Source organism: Dendropsophus ebraccatus, chromosome 11 (assembly GCF_027789765.1).
Source record: "Dendropsophus ebraccatus isolate aDenEbr1 chromosome 11, aDenEbr1.pat, whole genome shotgun sequence".
In the NCBI taxonomy this organism is placed as follows: Eukaryota; Metazoa; Chordata; class Amphibia; order Anura; family Hylidae; genus Dendropsophus; species Dendropsophus ebraccatus.
The window spans coordinates 60,535,151-60,548,809 of record NC_091464.1 but is presented as its reverse complement, the minus strand read 5'-3'; the positions used below and the strand labels follow the sequence as shown (position 1 = coordinate 60,548,809).

The following is a 13,659-nucleotide window of genomic DNA, read 5'->3' as shown; positions in this document are numbered from 1 at the left end:
ATCCTCCTGCCCTTGGATCATCATAGTACTACTCCTCTCATACTCCTGCCCCTCATCATCATACTTCTTCCCCCTTCATCCTCTTCCTGTCCCTTCATCATCATACCAGTACTCCCTTCAGCATCCTCTTGTCCCTTCATCTGTATTTAAAACAAAAAAAGCTTTACTTACCTCACCAGTATGGTTCCTCTAGTCCCCCAGGGACTCCTCTCTCTGCTCTGCATGAGTGACATCACTCACGCTGCAAGGGACGGGGCTTCCCACGGCGGGGACGGAGCTTCCCGGGACATGATTTTGACGGGGCTGTCTCCTCAGAATCAGGACAGTCGCGCCAAAATCGGGACTATTGGCAACTATGACAGAGCAGAATCTCCCAGTCCTCTCGTGGCACTCCATGTGATCTCAGCCACACAGTCCTCACTTCCTGCTTCACTTTATAGCCTATGATACACAGTGCCATCTAGTGGAACCAAATAATACAGAGATAGCCACTGCAACACCATCACATTCAGTGCTTCTCAGGACATATATTACAATTAAAGGGGTTATCCACCTAAAAACTTGCCAAGTCCCCCTGAGTATTTTAAGCCCTCTCCTGTCTTTCTAGATGCTGCCATTCCTGAGTTAAATGTTTTTCTAAAATCCAATCTTAGCCAAGATAGGAAACTACTTTTCCTACCATGCATTTCCCTGATTGCGCCATTTGAGTACTCACCCCCTTAGCTTTCTTTTCTGCCCACTGCTGTCATCACTATTGCACAGTAAACACAGGACTGTTTTTTTCCACAGATTTTGCATCACATCACCCCAATATTTATTCCATACTAGCTGATGTAGCAGAGCTGACGCGCGTATGGTGTAGCTATGTGCTGCATAATGGGCATCTGTTTGCTGGGGGTTGGGGGGTGTAGTGTAGGTTTAGATTTTGCTGACTGTGAATGGAAACATTCTAGTTCCATCCAGAGAGAACATCTATAACACTTGCAATATGCAGAGCTGAGACACTGACAGCAAGCAGAGATAGAACTATAACATTTCATATTACAAAAACCTAGGCTCAGGGACACATGTAGGTCTGTGGAAGTAGGACAGGTGCATGGAGATGATGCAGATAATGTCTCCTGGGGTTCGGGTTACCAAGTCAATAGCCAGCTAACCCGGCCCCCAGAGAGGAGATCACGTGTCCTGTGACTACAAAGGGAGGGGAGAAGAGGGAGCTGAGTATGGTCAGAGTGGAACGAGAGTAGAGGATTTTAGACTTCCAGAGCAGAAAGGGTGCAAGATAGGTTATACATGTATATTAGACATATGGTGGTATTGGGAAGGGGGGTTGTTTAGAATATTGGTTTTGTTACCCAGAAAACCCCTTTAAGTTTGCAGAGGGGCAGGTGCCAGATACATGTTTGTTTGCATACTCAGAGCTGAAGTACCCTTGGTGGTCTTAAAAGGTAATGTCCTGCCACTTGAATTGTAGGATACCTTGGTTTATATGATCATACAATTCGGAAATCCTATGGCAAACCACATAGCAAGGGATCGCTGGTGTGCAGGATAAATGCCTGTGCAATGTTCACTATGTGCATTACTGTGGTGCAGGATCCTAATATCATACATGACGTCTATGTCCTGGTAAGGGCAGGTTATAAATCAGTAATTGACACCTTCAGCAGCCAATTACAAGTTCCGGCAAACTCTGCCTCTCATGCTATATCTCAGCCCAGAGCAGCTACTTGATAAGGAGACCTGGAGATCTTTTAAGAATTGGGAAGCTGCACGCTCTGCACTGATGGAGGCTCTGATGAGAGTAGTTGTGCTGTGCACACTGACTATGGGGGTCCTGGAATTAGGTAAGAAGACATTACAATGAGGGGCAGGAACAATACATGCAAGGCAATGCAGAATGTTTATTGCGTAATGTGCAGCCTAACAATGAGTCATATTACACTGAGAGCAGGAGAGTGAGAACACCTGCCCCCCTCTCCTATAGAGTGTAAGATCCCATGGACAGGAAAACTGTCTTTGTCCAGGTAACTGAGGTTATATAAACTGGAATCAGCAGTTTTCTGCTGGATCCTTAGATCCTTCTCACGTTATATAAGGTCTCACTGTAACACAATGTTCATTTGTTAGATGGCAGGTGGTTTGGGTGTCAGGTAATAAATTTATAGACAGGTGAGGCAAGTATTATCTTGTATTATGCTCCCCTTCTGATCACGTGACTAGGAGATGGAGTCGTGCCCTGTGACTCAGCAATCCAATCCCATACATGTTAATTCTGCACCTTCTGTACTGTGACAGTATGAAGCTCTCAGACCTGGTTACTGTTTGACTGGGTTCACACTACATATATTTCAGTCAGTATTGTGGTCCTCATATTGCAACCAAAACCAGGAGTGGATTAAAAACACAGAAAGGATCTGTTCACACAATGTTGAAATTGAGTGGATGGCCACCATATAACAGTAAATAACGGCCATTATTTTAATATAACAGCCGTTGTTTTAAAATACCAGCAAATATTTGCCATTAAATGGCGGCCATCCACTCAATTTCAACATTGTGTGAACAGAGCCTTTCTGTGTTTTCAATCCACTCCTGGTTTTGGTTGCAATATGAGGACCATAATACTGACTGAAATATACGTAGTGTGAACCCAGCCTCGATAATGTATCTGCTGTCACCCAGCGTGTCCAGTTATAGGTGATAATATTAGCCACTATTGTGGTGCTTATAAGACTAGGTTCACACTGCGTTTTTGCTTCCGTTTTACTGTACCGTTTCAATCCATGGTCAACCACATTTTTGTTTACGTTAACAAATGGTTAACGTAATGGTTAATGGGTTTTTTTTTATGATCCTGCAGGATGGCATTCAATTGCATCTGTTTTTGCATTTTTTCCCCCCATAAATTAAACGAATAGCAAAAATGCAGTGTGAACCTAGCTTTAATGGCTTGATCTGTATTGTACAGAATATTACACCATGGCAATATGCAGCATGGATCCATCAGCCTATGCATTATTGGTGGTTGTTAATGGAAACAGTCAGACGACCACTAATAACGCCTATATTAGGTGACTATACAGTATATGCCGCTGGAGTACAAAGCATGATGTATCTGCACTTTGTAGCATCCAATAATTTGCTGGTTTCTGTGACTTTAGGACAGCAGGACGGTTGCCCTGAGGTGGATACACAATATGGCAAGCTGAGAGGAAAGACGCTGTCTGTGAAGGGAACAGATAAAACCGTCCATGTGTTCTATGGAGTGCCCTTTGCCAAACCTCCAGTTGGTTCATTGAGATTTGCTGCCCCAGAACCCCCCGAGGCATGGAGCTCAACCAGGGAGGCAACAGACTATGCTCCAATGTAAGTGCCCATAGAGGTTAATGGACTTAGAACAAGGAACCATCAAATATAAAATATATATGTATCTCATAGGTGTCTGCAGGATCGTCACATGATTGAGCAGACAATGGAGACATTGAAATTAAAGGTTACTATACCTCCGGTCTCTGAGGACTGTCTGTATCTGAATATTTTCACACCAGCAGCACAAGCGAAGGAGGAGAAGCTGCCGGTAAGTGTCAGTTAGCTTGCATCATGTTTGAGCTCCATGGTAGAATATGTTGATAAAATGTGAAAATGGGCCCCTGACGAATCGATGCACAGAGAGGCAAGGGCCCCAAACTTAGCTAGTAATTTTCTGAGCATATACCAGTACTTTCAAACTCCAAAGAGGGGATTGCAGCACTTTTGAGATGAGACAAAACTTTTGCGCCACTAAATGTACTTTGCAATAATTGAATTTTTTTATAAAGTACACTGCAAAACCAGAAAAAAATTCAAAGTGTGGTGAAATTAAAAAAAAAACAAACGCATTTCTTTTATTTTTTTTTTTTTTTTTTTTTCGTTTTTATGCCATTCGCCCTGGGGTAAAACTGACTTTTTATATATGTTCCTCAAGTCGTTACAATTACAACGATATGTAACATGTATAACTTTCATTGTATCTCATGGCCTGTAAAAAATTCAAACCATTGTTAACAAATATATGTTCCTTAAAATCGCTCCATTCCCAGGCTTATAGCGCTTTTATCCTTTGGTCTATGGGGCTGTGTGAGGTGTCATTTTTTGCGCCATGATGTGTTCTTTCTATCGGTACCTTGATTGCGCATATGTGACTTTTTGATCGCTTTTTATTACAATTTTTCAGGATTTGATGCAACCAAAAATGCACAATTTTACACTTTGGGATTTTTTTGCACTTTACGCCATTTACCGTGCGAAATCAGGAATGTGATTAATTAATAGTTTGGGCGAAACAACATGTTTATTTATTTATTTTTATTTATAACATGGAAAAAGGGAGGTGATTCTGACTTTTATTAGGGGAGGGGGCTTTTTATTAATAACAACACTTTTACTTTTACACTTATACTAGAAACCCCCCTGGGGGACTTCTAGTATAAGCACTCTAATCTCTCATACAGATCTATGCTCATTAATTGCTTCCGGCTGCTGCATCCGGAAGCAATCGAGTGCCGAGCCAGGATCAGCGCCCTGGATGGGGTAAGATGTGTGGATCAGATGGGGTAAAATGTGTGGATCAGATGCATCCAATTACTTTATTAGCCGCGGTCCCGGGCTACAAGCGGCACCCGGGACCGCGGTGGTTCAGAGCGCGGCCACCGCGCGGCCCCGCTCTGAACATATGGAGGCGGCCCTGGATGTACGGGTACGTCCAGGGTCGCCTAGGGGTTAAAGGAGAAGTCTGGCGAAAATTTTTATTAAAGTTTTGTGCTGCCCCCCAAAAGTTATACAAATCACCAATATACACTTATTACGGGAAATGCTTATAAAGTGCTTTTTTCCCTGCACTTACTACTGCATCAAGGCTTCACTTCCGGGATAAAATGGTGATGTCATGACCCGACTCCCAGAGCTGTAGCTGTGGCTGTGGCTGCTGGAGAGGATGATGGCAGGGTGACACTGAGGAACACAGGGCACTGGAGGGACACTGAGCATCCCCCTGCCATCATCCTTTCCAGCAGCCACAGCCCACACTACTCTGGGAGTCGGGTCGTGACATCACCATTTTATCCAGGAAGTGAAGCCTTGATACAGTAGTAAGTGCAGGGAAAAAAGCTTTGTATGATTTGTATAACTTTTGGGGGACAATACAACACTTTAATACATATTTTCACCAGACTTCTCCTTTAATCGTAGACAATAGTTGATTTCATTGATGTCACTGAAAGTATAAGGACTTGTGCCTCTTCATATACAGATACATTTACACCCCATTTTCAAGCTATTCCAACATATCTGTGCCACAGAGGCCACAAACATGACATGCATCTTCCCCAACTAGTGACTATGTAAAGCCTCAGGGTATAATGATATGTGGGTAAAAGAGGATGACATTGGGGATAACTGTAGCTAGGATTCTTGGGGTCCCATAGCAAGAAACTGTACGGGGCCCCATCAATCCTGTAAGAGCCCCACCCATACTCACATAACCCACTGCAGTCCTGAGGCATTCTGATCTCCCAGATCCCCTGTGCACTGATCTCACTGGTCCACGGGGGATGGTGCAAGGGCCCTGTAGCAGTTGTGTGGTCTGCCTCCATGGTAGCTACACCACTACACTGTACATAGTCTCTGCCTTCCCCCAGGTTACATTATCCTGTGCTTACATGTCTCGCTGTGAAATGAGATTTCTATGCAGTTAACCACTGACGTGTTAACACTACATTCTCACTAATCTGTCTGTATTTATCAGAAATTGACAGTTTTATAATCTTGTCCAGGTCATGGTGTTCACACATGGAGGCGGTCTGGTGACGGGGGGAGCTATAATGTTTGATGGTTCTGCACTAAGTGCCTATGAAAACGTTGTTGTTGTCTCCATCCAGTATCGTCTGGGGATCCTTGGCTTCTTCAGGTATTATATATAGTGACTAGACTAGATGCTGAATGTTAGACTGGGCACATCTTTGCACATTTTGTCTTGGTTGACTTGGTTACTTGACTGACTCACCACCAAGTGGTGCCTTCCACCAAACAATGCCCACTGTCCTCGGAGCCGTACCCCCATGCCTGGTAAGGTTCACAAACATTAAAGGGGTAGTGCGGCGCTAAGAAATTATTCACAGAATAACACACATTACAAAGTTATACAACTGTGTTGGTGTTGGTGCATTATACATTACCTGATCCGTGTCGCGCATGTCTGCCATCTTGTGCCAAACGTCATCATCGGACGGACAAATCGCTACCGCCGTCCCTCCTCTGCCGTGTCATAACTGTGCTCAGCCGCGATTGGCTGAGCTCAGTTATGCTCAGCCAATCGCGGCTGAGCGGCTGATGATGCGGCCGCGTCATCAGCTGCTCAGCCGCGATGGGTTAAGCATAACTGTGCTCAGCCAATCGCGGCTGAGCACAGTTATGACACGGCAGAGGAGGGACGGCGGCAGCGATTTGTCCGTCCGATGATGACGTTTGGCACAAGATGGCGGACATGCGCGACGCGGATCAGGTAATGTATAATGCACCAACACTTCCGGGTACACGTGCGGGGGTGGTGGGACACGGGAAGGGGGCGATTCACAGACATAACATACATTACAAAGTTGTATAACTTTGTAATGTGTGTTATTCTGTGAATAATTTCTTAGTGCTGCACTACCCCTTTAAATGAGCTGTTGGGCAGGATAACAGAAAATAAGAGGAATAATGGGCTACAAATAGCAGTACTAACCTTAACAAACCCCCAACACAACCTATTCAATGGCATCTAGTGTACCCACTCATTTCTGCAGATCAAATATTGCCCCCAATATATTTCAGGTCACCCCAGTAAACAAATTTTGTTTTTCTATCCCAGCAATGGAAATAAAAGAGCATCTGGGAACTATGGCCTTTTGGATCAGGTGGCAGCCCTTCGGTGGGTTCATGGGAACATTGCAGAGTTCAGAGGTGACCCCAACTCTGTGACTGTATTTGGGGAGTCTGCAGGGGGAGTCAGTGTTTCTGCTATGGTGAGATCTTGTATGGCTGATATTTGGGTTATTATGATCAATAGCTGCAGGTGGAAAACATAACCCCTTATAGTCCCATCTCCTGCTGTCTATTACTATATCCAGGTGGCATCTCCATTAGCCAAGGGCTTATTCCAGAGAGCCATTGCCGAGAGTGGTACAGTCACAGTGCCAGGTTTCATGGCTAAATCTACAGAAGAAATTGTGTTTGCGAGAAATGTAAGTATAGTTTACACTGAGAAATCATCATTTTTTGGAGGACAGGTTGTATTTTCTAACAGTTTTTTAACAGTTTTATTTAATTTACAAAATTGTATTGAGAAATCAGCATCTGAGGGGAAAATGGCCAGGAACATTATCTAGTTATCTGGTAGGAATTAGATGGATGTAGAGCCGGGTTAGCTACTCAGTTCACACTATATTACCCCTCGATACATCCACCTATGCAGTAGATGACAAAAGATCTCTTCTCATATCTTTTGCAGATGGTGGCCAACATTTCAGGCTGTCATGTGGACGCAGTTGTGGACTGTCTGAAGACAAAGTCTGAAGACGAGATCCTGTCTATCAGAAAGTCTATGGTACGGCCTTGTGCAGTCATGGAGGAGATTTATTAAACTGTAAAAGGGTAGCTTCACACGTACCGTATCGCTGCGTATTTAACGCTGCATATTTATCGCTGCGTGTTTGGTGCGATTTTTACATGTGAGTTTTGATTTTCACATGAAAATCATGTGAAAATCCAAACTCGCATGTAAAAATTGCACCAATTCTATTCTGGAATTAAATGAATTTTTATTAAAGAAGGGTTTTTTTCAATTTTCAAAATAGGCTCTACTGGATCAGTGATCTGCCAGTAGAGCCTGCCTGAGGCAGACTGTATAAATAGAGTTACAATGGCTTGCACAAGGCCTTGTAAAGGCTTCAAGATGCAATACTAACCAATCAGCAACCTGTGCTCACGTTGCTTAGGTACCATTTGGTCACTGGAAACCCTTGTGATAGGATATTTAGCCATTTATTTGATTGTTATTGATCATGGCATTTAAATGACCGTCATCTGCGTGATCACCGATGTCAGTCATTAGCAGTAAGTGCCAGCTGCTAATAGAAGCTGGTTCTCACCAGTATGACTCAGCACATAATCTCTTTCAATGCCCATATGCCATACATGTATGTTCCATAGCATTAAGGGGTTGATTTTGTTCTTCGCTCCTAAAAAATTAAAGCTGAGCTGTCATTAGTTGCTATTGGTAACAAAGACAAAAGTTTTTCTCTTGGTGGAATGTTATCAAGCTGTGACACAGTATGATTATTAACCAATCATTTCTTATATTGCTCTGGTAAAACGAAAGCTGAGCTCTAATTGGTTGCTGTGGGGAACAAACAGAATCTTGAACCTTTAACCCCTTAATTTCCCAGCAAATATCCCTAATGAAACCCTTACCTTCAAAACTGACCCTAACACAAACACCAGGGAGACCGTAGGACACAAAACAACCGCAACTGGACTGCTTAGATACCTCCTTTGACTATGACTTTATTTGAGTATTTCTGTAAAGTGTTAGATACACACAGTATAATGAGTTACATTGGGGTGCACAAGTAACTTGCCACTGTTCTCCACTTGCAGAAATCAATAGTTCTGCCTGCAACACTTGATGGGGTGTTCTTTTCTAAACCTGTTGAACAGATTTTGGCTAATAAAGAGGCAAATAGTATTCCCTTTATGGCTGGAGTCAACAACCAAGAGTTTGGATGGATGATCCCATCGGTAAGGATAACAGAGGAGGAAATAATCCCATAATCCCAATGATCTGTATAATGATAATTACTGTTGTCCTTGTATCATCTCCAGTCAATGAACATCACAGGATTCCGAGAAGGAATGAAAAAAGAGACAGTGCAGGAACTTATAAAGAACTTTCCAATGCTGGTAGGCAAGCTGCATATAGCGGGTGATTGTGGGTTATGTATTACTGAGCACATTACGTAAACATTCACAGTGTAGGGAGAAAAGGGAAAGTGAACCCTTGAAATTACCTATATTTGTGTACAGATTTATAATATCTGGTTTTATTTGTTATTTAAGTCATGATTATAGCCAATGACAATCTCACTATTACCACAGAGATGGTTGTACTTTTCGGGGGACATTTATGAAACATACGCCCGAGGCGTATGCCAGGGAGAAGGTGCAGATTCACCCCTTCTCCCTGGCATACGCCTCCCGTACGCCCCGTTTGCCCGATGGGCGGGCTGGCGGAGCTTGCAGGACGCGATAAAGCGAGGAGGAGGCGTGGCCTCCTTCTGCGCCTCATTTATCATGATTTACGCATGCTCGCAGGGGTAAATCATGATCAAAATCTACACCTCCTGGGAGCAGGTGTAGATTTGGTACGCCGGGCGCCCGGCTGTCTGGATTCACTAAGAGGCGTGCGCCTCTTAGTGAATCCTGTCGGGAAAAGGGGGCGGGTCCTTATATAAGACCGACGTACTTGTATGCCAGTCTTCATAAATCCCCCCCCTTCATGTCTATTATGGAGCACCCACAGTTCAGGTTAATATTAATGACCTCTGGTTGAACCAAACCAGAGGTGTTTAAACCACCCACAGTGATTCTCCCGTGCCCACCTAAAAGTCTGTAAAATCACTTGCATTAGTCATGGACTAAGATGTCTGTAGGGTCCTGAGATCCCTATGCTGCCTAATGAAAACAAACCTGCTTCTGCCCTGCATCTAAAGCTTCTTATCTGTGACTTACTGGGAAAATCTTGATATATTTCAGAGCTCATTCCCTAATGCCACCAGCCTTGTGATAGATGAGTACATGGGAGATGAGACCGATCCTGCTGAAATCCGCAACCACTTTATAGATCTAGCTGGAGACCTCATGATTGTAATTCCGGCACTGAAAGCCGCCAATTATCACCGAGGTACAAGATGCAGAATAACTTCTTCTTTATATGTACTGCCCTACAAACATAGGAAATACCCCCAAATGTGTGTGTATAATTACATAGGATGTTCTCTATTTCACCTTTTGACATGGGGGGTCTTCTCCTCTTCATCTTTTTATATTCCAGATTCCGGCCACCCCACTTACTTCTACGAATTCCAGCACCGTCCTTCGCTCTTTACGGACTCTAAACCAGACTTTGTGAAGGCCGATCACATGGATGAATTGTACTTTGTGATGGGAAGTCCATTTTTGGAGGGCGACCTTCAGCCCAGAGGTGACCCACTTAGAGACTAGACAGAGGTCTCAGAATATTCTTCTATAACAGACTTAATGACATGATGGAAAGTTTCATAAAAAAAAGTCAGGAATTTGGTCCCTTTCACACATTTAATAAATCTGCTTGCAAATGCAGACAGAATGTGGACCTTTTAATTTCTATGGCCCCATACACATGTCTGTATGTGGTAAAGATCTATATTGGCAACTATCTAAGGGGTCTATGCCAATGTGGATAGCTTGCAGTTGCAATTCCATAGTGCTTCTGCAGCTAGATGAAGAACTACTGATTTGTGTGTATCGGTCCTTAGGATCAGTTTTTTTTTTTTGTTTTTTTTTTTTCAATTTTGTTGTTGAACCCTCAAGCAACTTGTACAACTTGTACACTTCCACAACTCTGTTGTATTTAGTGACACAAGAAACTTTCTGCAATGTAGAAGGCAGCTCTGTGACACTGAGAATTATTGGTTTTCTGGTTTTATTCTCACAGAAGCCTTCACGGAAGAAGAGGAGACTCTGAGTAAGACTGTCATGAAGTACTGGGCCAACTTTGCCCGCACTGGGTAAGAGACTGGTGCCCACTGCATCAGGACTGTGTCAGGCAGATGTTCTATGTGTGAAGTTTACACACACAGATATCTGACCAATTTATCTGACAGATTTTTTGAAGCCAAAGCCAGGAACAGACTATAAACATAATCCATTCCTGGCTTTGGCTTCAAAAATCTGTCAGACATTTGTGTGTGTAAAAGGACCCTTATATTTATTGAGTGTGACTGTACAGTATGTTGGAGGTGGATACTATATGTGACCTACCTGCTGCACAGTCATTTACATACAGTAGTCTGCTAGCTAGGAGGACCAATGTTGTAGTCCCTACATTCCCTGACTCCTCCAGGCCACCAACACAGAGCATCAATAATTTACATCACTGAATGCTTTACATGGCACAGTAGTCAATTATTTCTCTACTTTTTTTCTCATTCACAGTAATCCCAATGGGCCCGGCCTGGTGTATTGGCCACAGTACGACCACAATGAAGGTTGTATGGGGATTAACATAAAGCAGACGGCTGCGAAAAAGCCCAGAGTTGGGAAGTATGAATTCTGGACCAAGGTCTTTCCTCAAAAGACACTGAAAGAAATGAAGGAGCATGTGGAGCTGTAGATGTCTCCAGATTCCAAAATGGTGGACTCTAACCTATAGTTTCCCCAGAAACACACCAGCCAAGTGTAGTAAGGGGTCACCCTTGATCTCAGGCAGTCTGGTTTGTGAGGAAAACAGATGAATACAGCACATAATGGCTAATCTGTAACGTTATCAAAATGACAGAATATTTATTGTAGTCATCTGTATTCCCCATAAAGTTTCTGGTCGAAGTGTATGGGAAGCATGGAGTTTGGCTCTTCACCAAGCTCCACGCTTCCCATACATTTCTACCAGAGATTTGGGCTTGACAAAGGTACGGGAGGACCGAAACATTGCCTGCTAATAACATTGGGGGAGATTTATCAAACTGGAGTGAATTGAAACTGGCTCAGTTGCCCCTAGCAACCAATCAGATTTCAGTTTTCATTTCTCACAGACTGTTTGGAAAATAAAAAGTGGAATCTGATTGGTTGCTAGGGGCAACTGAGCCAGTTTAACTTTCCACCATGTTTAAAAAATCTTTCCCATTATCTCTGTTTACTGATTTATCTGGTTGGATTTAAAAGAGTGTATGTTATAAATAATAAAAATACAACACTTCACTGCAAATCTTAAAGAGTGCCGTGGTATTTTGAACTGTATCATTTGTGGTTAAGAAACGTATCGCCACCGAGACGTTACATTTTATGTAAAATAACAGTAAATATAATCACCATAAAATAAAAAAATAGTAAAAATAATCACCATAATGTCTCGCTTTTACAGATTGTGTAACATTTCAGGCTGTGATATGGACCACGATTGTGGACTGTCTGAAGGCAAAATCTGAACAAGAGATCCTGTCTATCATGATTTCTATGGGATGGTCTGTGTCCGATATCCTCATCCCTTAAGAGAAAAATCCATAAGGCCTACATTACAGCTAGACTCCATGTCAGAGCTTCTTGTCATGTGGACAAAATGATTTACTTTATTGTTCTTGCACTACACCCCAGTCACTACCCAGGTAGCACAAACAAATATACTAGGTTGCTGTAACTTAGAACAGTGCATTATGGGTATGAGGCATCAAACAGAACCACAGAGCCCATTTACCTAACAGAGGCAAAGACTTTGTCATCTAGTGCAGAGTACTGTGCGTTTTCATCCTGCTGGATCCCCTTAAAGAGTATAGTATGCCGTATATGTATTTTCAACATAGGTTCCTATGCATGATGTATGTGGTATAGGCATAAGTTAAAGGGGTACTATCAGCTATAAAAGACAACTCAAACTGCTTACATTGCAAAAAAGCCATGTAAGCAGTAAGACTATCTATATATTTATTGTACTTGTCCTAGGCTGCAGTCACCTATTATTGCTGCTCTGAAGTGTCATAGAGGCGTGGCCAGAGCAGTTTAGTGCACTGAGGCGTCCTGGCCACAGCTATCCCCAGGACTGTAGAGCCAAGTTTTGTAACAGCTAGACAGTCACAACAACAGATGTCTGAAGCATCAATGCAAACAGATAACAAAAACCTAGAATATGAACTCACCAATAGATGAAAGAAAAAGAGTAATGATAAAGAAATGATGGCACCCATGATTGATGAGGTTCGCAGCCAGGAACTGAAAGGGATGACGAAACAAAAACTTCAATAACTGTCCCTAACTAGGTTTTCATGAATCTATCCCTAGATCTTTCCCTGAAACCCACCCTCACTTACTCTCCATGACCCTGAAAATATTACTGATGAAAACTCTAATCAGCATAACTTACTGTAAAACATCTAACAGGAATACATAAGGACCCAGAGACAAAAGCAAAGGCTGAGAAATATCAAACAAAGTGAAACCTATGTCAGGTCACAGCTGGCTTAGGTTTCACTTCCATTCTTCCCTCTGCATGCTGCGGCACCCCCTCCTTGCCCCACTGACGCAAGAGGCAGGGGCGTAGCTAATGTCTCCTGGGCCCTGGTGCGAGAGGCCAACTTGGGCCCCCCCCCCCCTCCTTTCACGACCAAGTGATGCTATTGTTGTGTGTGTGTGTGTATATATATTATATATATACACAGTGGTGCCTTGGATTATGAGCATAATTCGTTCCAGGACCGTGCTTGTAATCCAAATCCACTCTTAAACCAAAGCAAATTTTCCTATAAGAAATCATGTAAATGCAGACAATTGGTTCCACACCCCAAATATATTTATTATTCTGTACTGTACAGTAATGAAGAGGATGGGAAACAC

At 43.0% G+C, this 13,659-nt stretch overlaps 2 protein-coding genes across 5 annotated transcripts in view; one reads left to right on the top strand and one right to left on the bottom strand.

Annotated features, from left to right (window-relative positions):
• Positions 1 to 13,659, bottom strand: part of ERG (ETS transcription factor ERG) — a 284,049-nt gene that overhangs the window by 98,043 nt on the left and 172,347 nt on the right. The gene's annotated exons all lie outside the window — the stretch shown is intronic.
• LOC138768062 (fatty acyl-CoA hydrolase precursor, medium chain-like) lies at positions 1,716 to 11,845 on the top strand. 2 transcript variants are annotated; one of them, XM_069946077.1, is made up of 13 exons: positions 1,716 to 1,847; positions 3,165 to 3,369; positions 3,442 to 3,580; positions 5,814 to 5,947; positions 6,890 to 7,043; positions 7,149 to 7,262; positions 7,529 to 7,624; positions 8,677 to 8,817; positions 8,902 to 8,979; positions 9,832 to 9,979; positions 10,130 to 10,279; positions 10,772 to 10,844; positions 11,272 to 11,845. In XM_069946077.1, exons 1-13 carry the CDS (start codon positions 1,787 to 1,789, stop codon positions 11,447 to 11,449), a joined length of 1,671 nt encoding a protein of 556 aa, XP_069802178.1. In that variant the 5' UTR covers positions 1,716 to 1,786; the 3' UTR covers positions 11,450 to 11,845. The 2 variants fall into 2 exon arrangements, with proteins under 2 accessions (XP_069802178.1, XP_069802179.1); XM_069946078.1 differs by lacking the exon at positions 7,529 to 7,624.